We start from the raw sequence: 13,600 nt of genomic DNA on the forward strand, positions 1-13,600 counted from the left end.
AGAGAGAGCGAGAGAGAGAGAGAGAGAATAGTGAAGGAACAGAGGAGGAACCCAAGTGGAGGGGGTTTTGTTTGCTGAAGCCAGCAGGGGGGCGTCCCAGTGAAAAATGTCAGGTCAAATTATTCTTGACAGTGTTAATATCTGCACCTCATCGCCATAATCACATGTAAATAAATAGTGAAATGGCTCTCAGCTGGAGGCGGGGAGCAGAGAGAAGCTTCCAGATGAGTGCACACTTCCTCAACATGCCACAGAGCGACATAGCGTCTCCAAGAACTGAGCCAGCTTAAACGGTCCGGTCCGATCTGATCCGATCGCATTTGCTTGACCCGGTAACACTCTCAGACACGGGAGGTAGCAGACTGGATGTTTCCTAACTGCTGGATGTTTACCATGTAAGACGTCTTCGATTAACATTTAGAGTTAATATAACAATAAGAAAAAGTTCCACATAGAGCGGCGTTCTGCTGGGAATTTCGAGTCAGGAAGTCCAAAATCCACCACACACCAAACATATGACATCACAACAACATGGCGGCACACAGTTAGCATCGTTTCCTCCTTGAAGAACCTTGATTTTATTTGACGTCCTGTGAACATGTGTTTTATTCAACAGTTTGATTCGTGATTCTGCCGATTTCAGCCCGACGTCATTCAGACCAGTGGAGCGCCATTTTTATGAGCAAACACCAAACCGAACAGCTGAATAACGTCGTGTAGAAGTAGATCTTTAGCAGTTTTGCTAAATAGGTGTAGAAACATGAGAAATATTTAGGATATCCGTCTTCTCAGAAAAGTTTCTGTTCTTTGGAAAAGGTTTTGATCTTTCAGAGTGAGGAACATAACTGAATTACAGCATTAAAAGCCTGAAGTGGGCGTGGCCTGGAATAGTGTATCAGTATAGTGTGTGTGTGTTAATGAGATAAAGATGTATTGGTGTACAATCCAGAGTGCCTCATCTCATCTCCAGCATTTCAGCGATAGACTCCAGTGTGTGTGTGTGTGTGTGTGTGTGTGTGTGAGACAGTTCCTCAATCTCATCTACATCATCACTTCAGTTCCTATTCAACATCGACTGTTCATACGGCAAATGACCCGTCGCTTAAAAGTAAACACACCCTTCCACAGGTTCGTGTTAAATTAACGTGTGTCCTGGGATCTCACAATCAGAGGTCATTAATGTCCAGTAATGTGCATTAATGATTGATATGAAATATTATTTACACCTTTCAGCTATTATATTCATATAAAATAGCTAGTAAATGTTCATAAGTATGAAGTATGAGCAGGAACAGCATTTCTTTATGTGCCCCAAAGTCATTACAGCATCATAACACCATCTCATCCTTCCCTGAAATCATTTTAAATCCTCATCAAGCCTCTTTCGTTTGCGTAAGACCCGTTTTATGACGTGCGTATTAGATATCCCAGACAGAATTTCGTCTCAAAGGGGAAAAGAAAATCTTGGAGGGTTTTGGGGGATTTGGTCCAGTGGGGTGCCAACGAGTGGGAGAGAAAAGGAGAGCGTGTGAGCGTGGTGTGTAAGCGAGTAAGAAGCCGTGGCGGTATTAATCACATCCACGCACCTGTCACGCTGGCATGTGGAACTAACGGGAAGCACATGGAGGAGAGTGGCGCTGTCCAAATGACCACAGCTACAGAGCAGGTTCACCCACTCTTACCGGAGCAGACAGTGACCCCGTGACCTCCTGACCCACTCATGTAGATCTGAGGACAAAGCCTCAAGCCTCGTCATGTCTAAACACACACACTCACACACACACACACACTCACACACACACTCACACACACACACACACACACACTCACACACACACACACACTCACACACACGCACACACTCACACACACACACACTCACACACACTCACACATATCCTCTTGCCAGTCTGTATGATGATGTTAAAGAAATCTGCAGTTTGTCCCACTTAGTACACACACACACACACACACACACACTCACACACACACACACACACACACTCACACACACACACACACAATCTTCTAGGATTTTCCCAAATGTATACTGGCTGCGTGCATTCACCATTTATCATGAAACATGAGCTCTCTCTCTCTCTCTCTCTCTTTCTCCATACACACACACACACACACAGAGACAGAGAGAGGGAGGGGGGGAGAAAGAGAAAGAGAGAAAAAGAGAGAAATAGAGAGAGACAGAGAGAGAAAAAGAGAAATAGAGAGACAGAGAGAGATAGAGAAAGAAAAAGAGAGAGACAGAGAGATAGAGGAATAGAGAGAGACAGAGAGAGAGAGAGAGAGAGAGAGAGAGAGAAATAGAGAGAGAGAGAGAGAGAGAGAGAGAGAGAGAGAGAGAGAGAGAGACAGAGAGAGACAGAGAGATAGAGAGAGAAATAGAGAGAGAGACAGAGAGAGAAAGAGAGAGAGAGAGAGAAATAGAGAGAGACAGAGAGATAGAGAGAGAAATAGAGAGAGACAGAGAGATAGAGAGAGAAATAGAGAGAGACAGAGAGAGAGAAAAAGGAACAAAGAGAAAATACAAGTAGAGAAACAGAAACACAGCGAGAGACAGACTTTAAGTTCAGAGACAGAAATGTAAGCGATCCCGTGGGAAGAACAAAAGGTTACAGATAAAAACACGTGATCAGACATGAAAAAAACTAATGATGAAAATGTGAGAAATTAGAATCACGTGACAGACGTGTGTAAAAATCACATGAGAATCCACTACATGTTAAACCTGTGCAGACGTGTCGAAAAGCCACGTGGGTAAATTTCACCTTATTGGTGTGATAGTTGTATGACTTGAGCTGACACACGAGCTGATCTCGAACCCTGACCTTTCCCTTCTACACATCCAGTCATAAGCTTTAGGTTAAATGAACCCTCAGTAATGTGTACATCTGATATTGTTTTCATTTCATTTCCAGCCTCACGCTCGTCTGAAACAACACCTGAGCTTCTGTCTCTCAGGTAACGTGTCTCATGAAACCTGGAACAACTCCGGGAGTTAGTCGTGGGTGAAAAAAAGGGAGGAACATATATCTTTCTTTTTTAGATACAAAAAGAAAACACCAGAACACACACACACACACACACACACAGAAGTTTTTGCGCCTGTGGGTGATTTGGGAAAACCCCGAGCACGTTTCCTGGCACGTTTCTTCCATCTCAAGCCTCTTATGCATCTTTTCCCATTACACTAAAAACCTAAAGAGTATCAGCTTTAATGTAATTATTAAAATAAATACCCCTCTGTAAACACACACACACACACACACACACACACACAGGAAGTGTGTACAGGGAGGTATAAATACAGATATGCGCTCATCTGCTTTGAGAACACGCCAGCTGACTCGGTGCCCAGTTTACAGCTTATAATAATGCCCAAGTGTGTGTGTGTGTGTATGTGTGTGTGTGTGTGTGTGTGTGTGCTCATTTATATGCAGGAGAAACAGAGGTCTTGTCGAAAGTCAGTGAGGAACACAGAAGATGGAAGCTGTGAGAAAGCGAGCTCATTAGATGATGCGTGTGAAGCACGGAGCTGCAGCGTGGACGAGGAGGAGAACGTTTCGGTCCGAGTCTCTCGCGTCTCTCGTCCCTTATCTCACTCTGACAGTTGTGGAGCGGCGGAGAGCGGCGGCGGTGAGAGCGGTGAGAGCGGGCAGCGCGGGCACACACACAGGCCCGGGGACAAGGATCAAAGAGAGCAGTGTGAGTGTGAGGAGTGTGTGCATGGAGGCTTCCTCACTCTCCACTCTGCCTCACACACACGTCCAGACATTTCTCTTCTCTCATTTCTGAGCTCCTCAAGGTGTTGCTGAAACGATCCGGAGATTCTGACCAATGCATCCATTTAAAAGGCAACGAGTGCAGTGAAGTGGTCATGTGATCATATCACATCATATCATATTGTATTGTGATTCAAACAAACATCACAACCACAACTCCAGTATTTACATTTAACTCTCTCTCTCTCTCACACACACACACACACACACGCACAAACACACACACACCACACACACACACACGCACAAACACACACACACACACACAGTGTTTATCTCTCTATCCCTCTGATAGAGCCATGAACTCAACTTCAGTAACTAAAAGGAAACCGATCTGGTCTTATGGTCATCCACATGTCCCCATAAGGTCAAAACTGTCCTTAAACATATTCTCTCTCTCACACACACACACACACACACTGAATACTGTATATATAGTGACATCAGTAGTCCAACACTTTCAATATGCATAACGTTTCAAAATAAAAACATTTAAAAAATATGGAGTGTGTTTATGACCACAGACTCTACAGGTCTGAGGCTGACCGATAAACTTCTGCGTATCTTCTGGAGATTACATCAAATATTTCTGTGCATGACATGACCAGTGATATTCAAGGACACGTAGGATCTCTGCTACACAGAGGCATGTCCTCTATTGCAAGGAAGGAAGGTGGAAAAAATAAATAAATCAACACGTTGTTATTTTCCTGACCCGACTTTTCCCTAGTGACCGCTGTCCATTTTCTCCTTCCCTTCTTCCAGCACCTGCTGTGCTCCAAAATGAAAAAGGGCCCCAAAAAAATCCATAGCTCGTACCTCCGGCCCGGTCAAGCACGAGTTTAATGGATCTCATTTTGACACGGCGGCGCTGTGACTTCGACCCCCTGACTTCCTGTGAGCGGAGGCGAGGACGAGCAGCGGCCGGCCAGTGGCGATGGGTTTTTTTTTTTTTTGCCGGGTCGTAATGAGAAAATGTAGTGTGTCTGTGTGGGTTATGGGATTGTAAAGGTGACTGCGACGGCTGTCCCGAGATCAGCGGGGATCCATTACCGCGAGCCGCTCGGACACCGCGACCCATTTGCCGGGAATGACAACATTTTGGTCCATTTTTACAGCCATGAGGAGAAATAGCTTGTCTTCACCAAGCAGATGTTCAATATACTGCAGCGGGGCTTTATTTCTACCAAAGAGAAGAGCTGTTTTTCTTGTTTATTCCTTTTGAGAAAGGAACTAGAGATAGATTTACTTTATGATATTTATGAACATTTCAGCATACATCTGGGTCAAACTATTGGGGAGAGAGAGAAAGAGAGAGAGAGAGAGAGAGAGAGAGAGAGACAGAGCTAGAGAGAGACAGAGACAGAGAGAGAGATAGACAGAGAGAGACAGAGCTAGAGAGAGAGAGAGAGAGAGAGAGAGAGAGAGAGAGAGACAGGTGGAGAGAGAGACAGAGAGAGAGAGAGAGAGAGAGAGACAGGTGGAGAGAGAGACAGAGAGAGAGAGAGAGACAGAGAGAGAGAGAGAGAGAGACAGAGAGAGAGAGAGAGAGTGACAGAGAGAGAGACAGAGAGAGAGAGAGAGAGACAGAGAGAGAGAGAGAGAGAGAGACAGAGAGAGAGAGAGAGACAGAGAGAGAGAGAGACAGAGAGAGAGAGAGAGACAGAGAGAGAGAGAGAGAGAGAGACAGAGAGAGAGACAGAGAGAGAGAGAGAGAGAGAGAGACAGAGAGAGAGACAGAGAGAGAGAGAGAGAGAGAGAGAGAGAGACAGAGAGAGAGAGAGAGAGAGAGACAGAGAGAGAGAGAGAGACAGAGAGAGAGAGAGACAGAGAGAGAGACAGAGAGAGAGAGAGAGAGAGAGAGAGACAGAGAGAGAGAGAGAGAGAGAGAGACAGAGAGAGAGAGAGAGAGAGAGACAGAGAGAGAGAGACAGAGAGAGAGAGAGAGAGAGAGAGAGAGACAGAGAGAGAGAGAGAGAGAGAGACAGAGAGAGAGAGATAGTTTGAGCGTCTTTCTCATGTCTCGCTCCACAGTGGAGGTTATTATGAAGCTCATATGAAAGTAGACACTCAGGACTTCTGCAATGTTTCAGAAGGATTTCTGTTTTTCTCCAGACTTCTAGGAGCGATATATTCACAGAAAAGTTCATTTTTTTCCCACACAGATGTTTGTATCTTCAAAGTAAATGTTGATATCAAACCCACTTCTGCTCTCTGAGATGCTCCAAGTGCTTGTTCATCTAAAAAGCAGCTCAGATTTACGGTTTTGTAGAGAAGTGTAGGTATAGATTGGGAATGGAATTCTTCCCTCTGATTGGACGAGACATCTGTCACTCAGGATATACAGGAAGTCGGAAATTGTGCATCTAACTTTATTTCTTGTACATGTGTGGAGTTCTGCCTTCACTTTAAACTATTATGCAACATTAAAATCTTTTAAAGAAAATAACAAACATATATATTTATCTTTATAAGAAAATGGAGTTCATTCAGCTCTACTGTGAGGAAGGACGTTCATATGGTCAGTGTGATGTTGGAGATACTGATAGTGTATCATGGAGTAAAGATTAGTTTGTGATCTCTAAAAACACACCAGGAATGTTCTGAAGACCAAACTATTCCAGATTAAAGGATGTAAGGAGCGCTATAAGAGCAGAGCTGTGTTCATACACACACGAATGCACTTTCTACTGCTGCAGCTACTGCTGGACTTCCTGTAGGTCCTGAGTGACCCATGTCTCGTCCAATCAGAGGGAAGAATTCTGTTCACACACTATACCTAGCTTTTCCGGTTTGTCTGATTCGTCCTTGTGTTTCTGGATTTGTTATCATTTTTTGAACAGTAAAATCCTGTGTAAAGTAAAAACACACTGAAAGCCAACAGACTCGTTTTAGATCAGACTCACAGCCTGAACATCATTCGGTTCTTTATACCGATTGAAAATGTCTCATAAGTCTGTTTCCCTTCCTTCTGGTGGACTGGAAAAGGGTTAGGTCCACTATAACATAATCTCACAACTCTTTATCTTTATCCGCCGTGTTTTGAAGAAACTTTGACCTTTTTCTTTCTGTTTTATAAAAAAATCTCCGGACTCACGAGACTTTTGTAGCCCGGTGTTATTTCCCCTGAGGAATGTTCCCGCACTAAACGAGGCACAAGTGAGAATCAATATTAAATCTCCCGTGATATAAAAGGGAACCTCGTTTTTCCGGCGGGAAAAGCTTTACGACAAACAGCCCCTTTATTGGGAAACGCTGCTGGAATCCCAGGCATCTCCTCACTGTCTTTAAGTTTTTAGCCAGATTGAGGGTTCAGTGGCGTGTGGAAGCCGTGTGAGAGAATCGGCGCTGAAAGGACGGATGTGGAGGTCAGCGGTAAGTGACTGCAGCAGATGCTGGAGTGCGGTAGGGATTCCTGCACTTGCTCGCGCCGAGGTTTCGTGTGAAAGTGCTGGCACTCGCAGCACACAGACTTTGAGCTGAGGCTGAACTCTGGCTCTGCTGTCAGGCCGGACATATATCTCCAAGCCCAATGAGAGGCTGATGGCTCTACCACATGGCCCAGAGAGACAGAGAGAGAGAGAGAGAGAGAGAGAGAGAGGTTTAGCCCTTCTTCACCCCTTCTCCTCATCCTCACATGTCTCACTGTTTCCATGTTTCCTCGTTCTAAGGTCTGGTCTCGATCTCACCATATTTCTTTTCTAACATTTTCTTTTAACATTTTTCACAACATTTATCATGTGAGGTTTTCTGTATGGAAGGAGTCTCCAGTGTCAGAGTTTTGTCTTATTAACTTGAAGAGAGAGAATAAAGAGAGAGGCTGCTGAGGGAACGAGTGTTTACAGCCGCGAAAGAGGAAGCGACGAAGGGAACTTACACAATATTAAATGTAACCCAAAATGGATAAAAATTTAATATCAGGATTTAATTAACATTGCTGTGTTTGGACAAATTATTGGGTTTTTTTTTCCCACCATCATCAATCATCATCATCATGTACCAAACCTAAAACTCCTAATTGATTTTTTCCCTAAATGTCATACATTTTTATTTTACTTTATTTTTTTATTTTATTTTTTACAAAAATATTAAAAAGCTAGCCTCTTCATAAAAAAAATAAAAAAAAATAAAATAATAATCATTTCTCCTTCATCCCCAAAGCTGCAAATTTCTAATCCAAAAATGGAAGCATTAAGCAGGAAACCTTTATCGTGAGAGGAATTCTGAGAAGCCGATGCCGTAGCCGGTATTACGACGGCACGTTAACCAGGAAAAAGAAAAAAAATCTCCGTGGCATTTCCGCAGGTTGAGCAGGAGAGCATTAGTGTTTAAAACCTCTGTGCTGTGATTAACAATCACACACACGCCGAGGAGCCCGTGTTATCCTTCTGCAACGGAAAAGCTCTCTTTTTGTCATCAAATCCTTCATTCTTTCTTCTCAGGGAAGAGAGAGAGAGAGAGAGAGAGAGAGAGGGAGAGAGAGAGAGCTAATACCACGAAATGTTCCCCAATCTGCTTTCAGAAAAGAAGAGAAAAAAAAGAGAATGAGAGCGAGAAAAAAAACTCTCAATAAAACGTGTGTGAACGAGGGGTAATTGTGGACAAATGCAGCATTGAAATTCATTTTCAACTCTTTACACACCATTTCAATCTTATTTTCTGCTTGTTAGCCACATCGTGTTGGTGAGGGTCAGCAGGACTGCCCGGTATTGATGGGTAATTGTGTATAATTCACTCTTCACTCGTGTCAATACGCATCATTTTTCATCGTTCTCTCTCGCTCTCTAAACACGCCTTCCTAACAGCAGCTGGTCGTTTTCAGAACCGCACGCCGGATCAGGCACGCTAACAAACACGCGCTAGTCGAATGCTAATCTAATGAGGCATATTGACTTAAACTGCAGTGAGGACGCTGAAGCTGCTAATCACAGAGTCTGCTCTGTTCAGTCCTCTCAAACAGACAGGAAGAAGGAGTGTACCAAACACTCAAAGTCACAGTGTTCTCCAGGTTCTCGTTGTTCTATAACCCCACCCTTACATTTACATTTCAGTCACTTGGAACACACCCTTATCCAGAGCCAATTACAATTGATCTCATTTTATACGACTGAGCAATTAAGAGGTTATGGGTCTTGCTCAGAAGCGGCAGCTTGGTGGACCTGGGATTCGAACTCACAACCTTCTGGTCAGTAGTGCAAGACCTTGACTACATCCCCCATCTCATTCCCAGGTAGAGGAACATTTCACACGTGTAATGCAGAAGCTCTAAACTCCACATCACGCTGATCAACGTGTACAGAGTGAAACGATGCCATGTTAGAATGTTAGTTGCTTAGCAACAGGCATCCAATCAGAAAGTGAACAGACTCATATCAGGTGAAAACCAGGACCAGAACAAAAACACCAAAACGTGTGGCGTAGCGAGGGGGAAACACGCCACACTGAAACATTAGCAGAAGTAAATGAACCTACACCAAATAGTTAAAAAGATGAGAAAGCTGTGAAGATAACAGAACCTGCTCAGGTGCAGAACCACACCACAGCTGTTACTGACCAACTGACCAATCAGGAGCCAGCATTTAATTGCACTGTGATGTGGCTTATTAAAAGAAATCTGAAACAAGCCATGATATTTGAGACAATTTTTGGTAAAATGCTCAGGAAATAAAAACGAAACTCTGTATTCAGGATTAATAAAAATCAATCAATCACTTAATTAATTAAAAGTGTGGTTTGTGATATTTTTCTTCACCTGTAATGATTATATATTTTCAAAGATACCTTAGAAAAACTCCAATATACAATATTTCCATCTACAAGATCTTACTAGATATTTCATTTCAGGATGACATTTGTTCTGGCCCAGAAATCAGATCCATCCCTCACTTCTTCCCATTTTCTTAAACACAGTATTAACAGAGGGATGTTGATGTTGTGAGGAGATCCATGTTTTCATTCTAATCACATGCAGTTGAAATCACAGACAGTAGAGGGCTGTAAATATTACACACCGCCCCTTTAACACTGCTCCAACACTGAAGAAGGTGATTTAATGTCGTCTAACCTGTGGGGAGAGCCCGTTGCTGACCGGGTTCATGTGGTTACTTGAAGCCGACGGGGTCATGAAGGTTTCCGAGTAGCTGGAGAAGGTGTGGCGATTGGACGAGAGGCCGTAGGCGGAGCTACTGTCGGCCGAGAGCCCGCCCTGGTGCATAGAGGAGGGCGGGAGAGGCTGAGGACGATGCAACGTGCTGCTGCCGTCTATGATGCGAACAGATACCATATTAGAGCAAGAAGGAACAGCGATGGGAATGAAGAGCTTCATCATGATTGGTTCTTACCCTGGGAGAGGGTGGTGCTAGGGTAGGTGGTCTCTGGAAGCTGATAAGTTGGCAATGTTGGCATTCCGGTTGGAGGAAACCCTCCAGGTAATAGGTGGTTAAACGCAGCCAGCTGATTGGCTCCTGCTTGTTTGCGCCATCTGGCTCGTCGGTTACTAAACCACACCTGAGAGGAGAAGCAGAACATGAGGAAAATATAAATCATTAATAATGTTTAATAAGTCAATGATAATGTTTAATAAGAATGTTTAATTAAGAAACGAACACAAATGAGAGTTAGGTTATTTTCTTAACAAGCCGTGTCATTAATTGGCTAATCAGCCCAGAGAGGGAAAATTACATAAAAACATAAACCGTTTTAAAAATACCAAAATGTTTCCCAGCAGCTGCTCAGTTCGATCTGCTGAAACTCTTTTCTGCACTCGTAACCGTTTGACACGGCACAAATAAATCCCAATGTTCATTCTATTCAGAATTAATAACCCCAAATATTTACTGCCCAGGCGTAACACAGCGGGGATGATTGAGAGCGTGTCCCTGTGGGGATGAGTGTTTTATCACACAGCGAGGCCCCTGTTGTTCTTGCTAAGTGGCTGAAGCTGTGTTCTGTGTAAACAAGCCTCCCCGAGCTGCCGTTTAGCGCGGCCGCACGATCGCCGGCTCGGACACACATTTCCACCACACCGACGCCTTTTTAAGACGACCGTGCTACGAAGACGTTCCCGCTGAAAAAGAAAGAAAGAAATAAACCAGCGCGAGACTCCGTCATCCACAGTCTCGTCTTTCTTCTACAGAAACCATTGTCACTGTCGTCCGAGTACAAAATAAGCTCCCACAGAAGCGACTCTAGACGCTCTGCGTTGATTTACACATTGTAAAAAGGCTTCTGCTTCACCAAAACATGAATATAATTAGCGGACGTGAAAAGGCTCGGCCCGTACAGACGGCAACCTGTTCCATTTCACCGGGACGAGGCCGGGGCCCCGTGTGCGCCAAAGGTTGAACGACATTGATCTATGCCTCGCACTGGCAATTCATCCGCGCTTAATACACTGTCAGCGCAGTTCATCTACTGTTGTGTTTCAAATGGCCCGCTCCATTGTGAGGCAGGATGAAAGAGCAGGACAAAGAACTCTCAATACAGCGGACCGAACACTGGCCACAAAGAGGGGGCGTCCCTTTTTAAACAGGCCTTTAAGAGTTCCACTTTCATGGTATGCACACAAGGACACACTCTATTCGGAGGCGGTGGAACCGCAGACACACTCGACAAAACACACATGCACAGACACACACCCACACACACACACTCACACACACCCCTTTCTTGCCCGACGACCCCCCTCCCCCCTCCTTTTTCCCAAAGTGGTATTTATATTGTCTGTGTGCAAAACTGTCAGGTCGCTAGCAGCTAGCGTCTCATTCAAATCGGCTTCAATGGATCTTTAGCGTTTGATTCGACCAAAGATGACTCTTACCCATCTGTCAAGTGTTCGGTTCAAACCCCCTTTTTTTTTTCTTTAGTGTTTAGTCTCAGAAAGTGACGCCCACCCTTCCCCCACTTTCAGACTCTAAAGCTCACGAGGGGGGCCTTTAACTCGGACTCGAGCCTTAATCCACGCCACATCGTCGGTGAAAAAAGCAGCGAAAGTCGGCCTCATGTCACCGACCGGCTCCATTAAGGTGCGCTGGAGCAGTGGCTGGGCTTCAACTGATCTCCTACTGGGGTTGGATAAACAGGTCTCCTGGCCCCAGGGCACAGAAGCCGGGATGCACCACTTCCTTTCCTTAAATGACTCTGAAATAGTAGCAGTGCCACATGACTTTTGACCCCGGGGACCCTACTCTTGACCCTGTCGCTCTTTCAACTCCAGAGCAATTGTCTGGCTTCTTCATCTAACGCAGTGTGAAGTCATGGTCCTGGGTCTGAGGCTTAAACTGGTTTAAGAAGAAGATTGTGATTGGTATTTTCCTTTAAAAAAAAAAATGTTATTTTAGGTTGTTTTTGTGTTAAAACAGAAGATTATCTGCTCAGGTTCCTGCACTCGACATGGATTCTGTAATCAGGAGAAAATCCTGAACCCTTTGAATAAAGTGTGTGATCACTGAAGTGTGTCGTTTAACTCAAATTCACTCCATTCTCCCAACTCTCTGAGGTCAGCATGTGCAAACGCTGAAGACGTGAGGAAATCACTAAAAGCCTCTAAACACAACTCTGTGTGTGTGTGTGTGTCGGCTGGGCCCAGGCCACACCAGCTGCAGTTCTCAGCTGGATTTGAAGCTCTGCTCTGGAACCTGATCACAAAGTCACCTTGGACAGTCCCAGTTTTTTTCTTCCATCCCACAATCCAGCCTAATTCCTCCACAGAGACTCGTCTCATCCTTCATAAGCATTTCCTGTCTGCTGAGACTGATGAGCTGCTGCTGCCTTATGAAGGACGACGTTTAGGTCTCTGGATCCTGACACGAGAGCAGCTCAGAGTGACAATGGCAGGAAAAGCTTCTTCTTCATCATTAACATCACCTTTATCAGGTCTGACATGGACGAACTGACCATTGGTTTTCCTGCTTATAGCATCTGCGACAAAATGACCGACTGAAACACAGCAAATATTTATGAACTGCATTTTTTCAATCTTTTTAAACTTGACTGCTTTCATTGGCCAGATTTACCTCGTTTCCTCAAGTTTTGTCGTACTCATGGTTCATAATCAGCCATAAATTACCAAACGCCTTCAAGACACCGCTGATTTAATTTTTTAGGCACGACCATAAAGAAGTGAAAATTCTAAATACTGACTAAATGGTGAAAAAGCTTCTTGAGCACAGCAATCACTAAAGCTTCAATAATGCAGCTCAGCCACTGCAGCACATCAGCCACCAAATAACGCTTTCTCCTTTCACAGGGTGCCAATACTTTTATCCTAACTAAAGATTTGTCTTAGTTTATGTCCAAGTTCCCGAATAATAAATAAGTAACCTGTATATAGAATAAATTTCGCATTAAAAATTATGCATAAAAGAATAAATTTTCGCCACTTTGGTTGAAGTTCCCGCCGGGAAAAGTGAATTATTTTATTCTGAATGAATTCATTTGTGACTTTCAGTGATGTTTCATCTGATGGGAAAAGAACAGGAAACAATATCAATTTCTTTCTGCTGAAAAAACTAATCATACCTGTGCTAAATTAACATCTTTTTTACAAAATTAATAAATTTGTAAAAGGTAGAGCGAGCATCATGTGAAACTCTCTCTCTGTCTGTCTGCCTGTCTCTTTGTCTGTCTCTCTCTCTCTCTCTCTCTCTCTGTCTGCCTGCGCCTCTCTCTCTCTCTCTCTCTCTGTCTGCCTGCGCCTCTCTCTCTCTCTCCTAGCTCTCATGCTATCGTGTTTTCACTCTCATGTCGTTTCTTCCTACCTGCCAATGTGTACTATGTATATACAGTAGTACATGTTATGTCAG

At 44.0% G+C, this 13,600-nt stretch overlaps 1 protein-coding gene across 3 annotated transcripts in view; it reads right to left on the reverse strand.

Annotated features, from left to right (window-relative positions):
* pax7a (paired box 7a) overlaps nt 1-13,600 on the reverse strand; it is a 59,821-nt gene that overhangs the window by 9,251 nt on the left and 36,970 nt on the right. For all 3 annotated transcript variants that reach the window (XM_058374260.1, XM_058374261.1, XM_058374259.1), the window contains exons 6-7: nt 10,139-10,304; nt 9,862-10,058 (exon numbers count right to left, since the gene is read on the reverse strand). In XM_058374260.1, coding sequence (XP_058230243.1) covers nt 9,862-10,058; nt 10,139-10,304 — 363 coding nt within the window. The remainder of the gene's footprint in view (nt 1-9,861; nt 10,059-10,138; nt 10,305-13,600) is intronic.

This window comes from Hemibagrus wyckioides, linkage group LG21, assembly GCF_019097595.1.
Source record: "Hemibagrus wyckioides isolate EC202008001 linkage group LG21, SWU_Hwy_1.0, whole genome shotgun sequence".
Taxonomy (NCBI): domain Eukaryota; kingdom Metazoa; phylum Chordata; class Actinopteri; order Siluriformes; family Bagridae; genus Hemibagrus; species Hemibagrus wyckioides.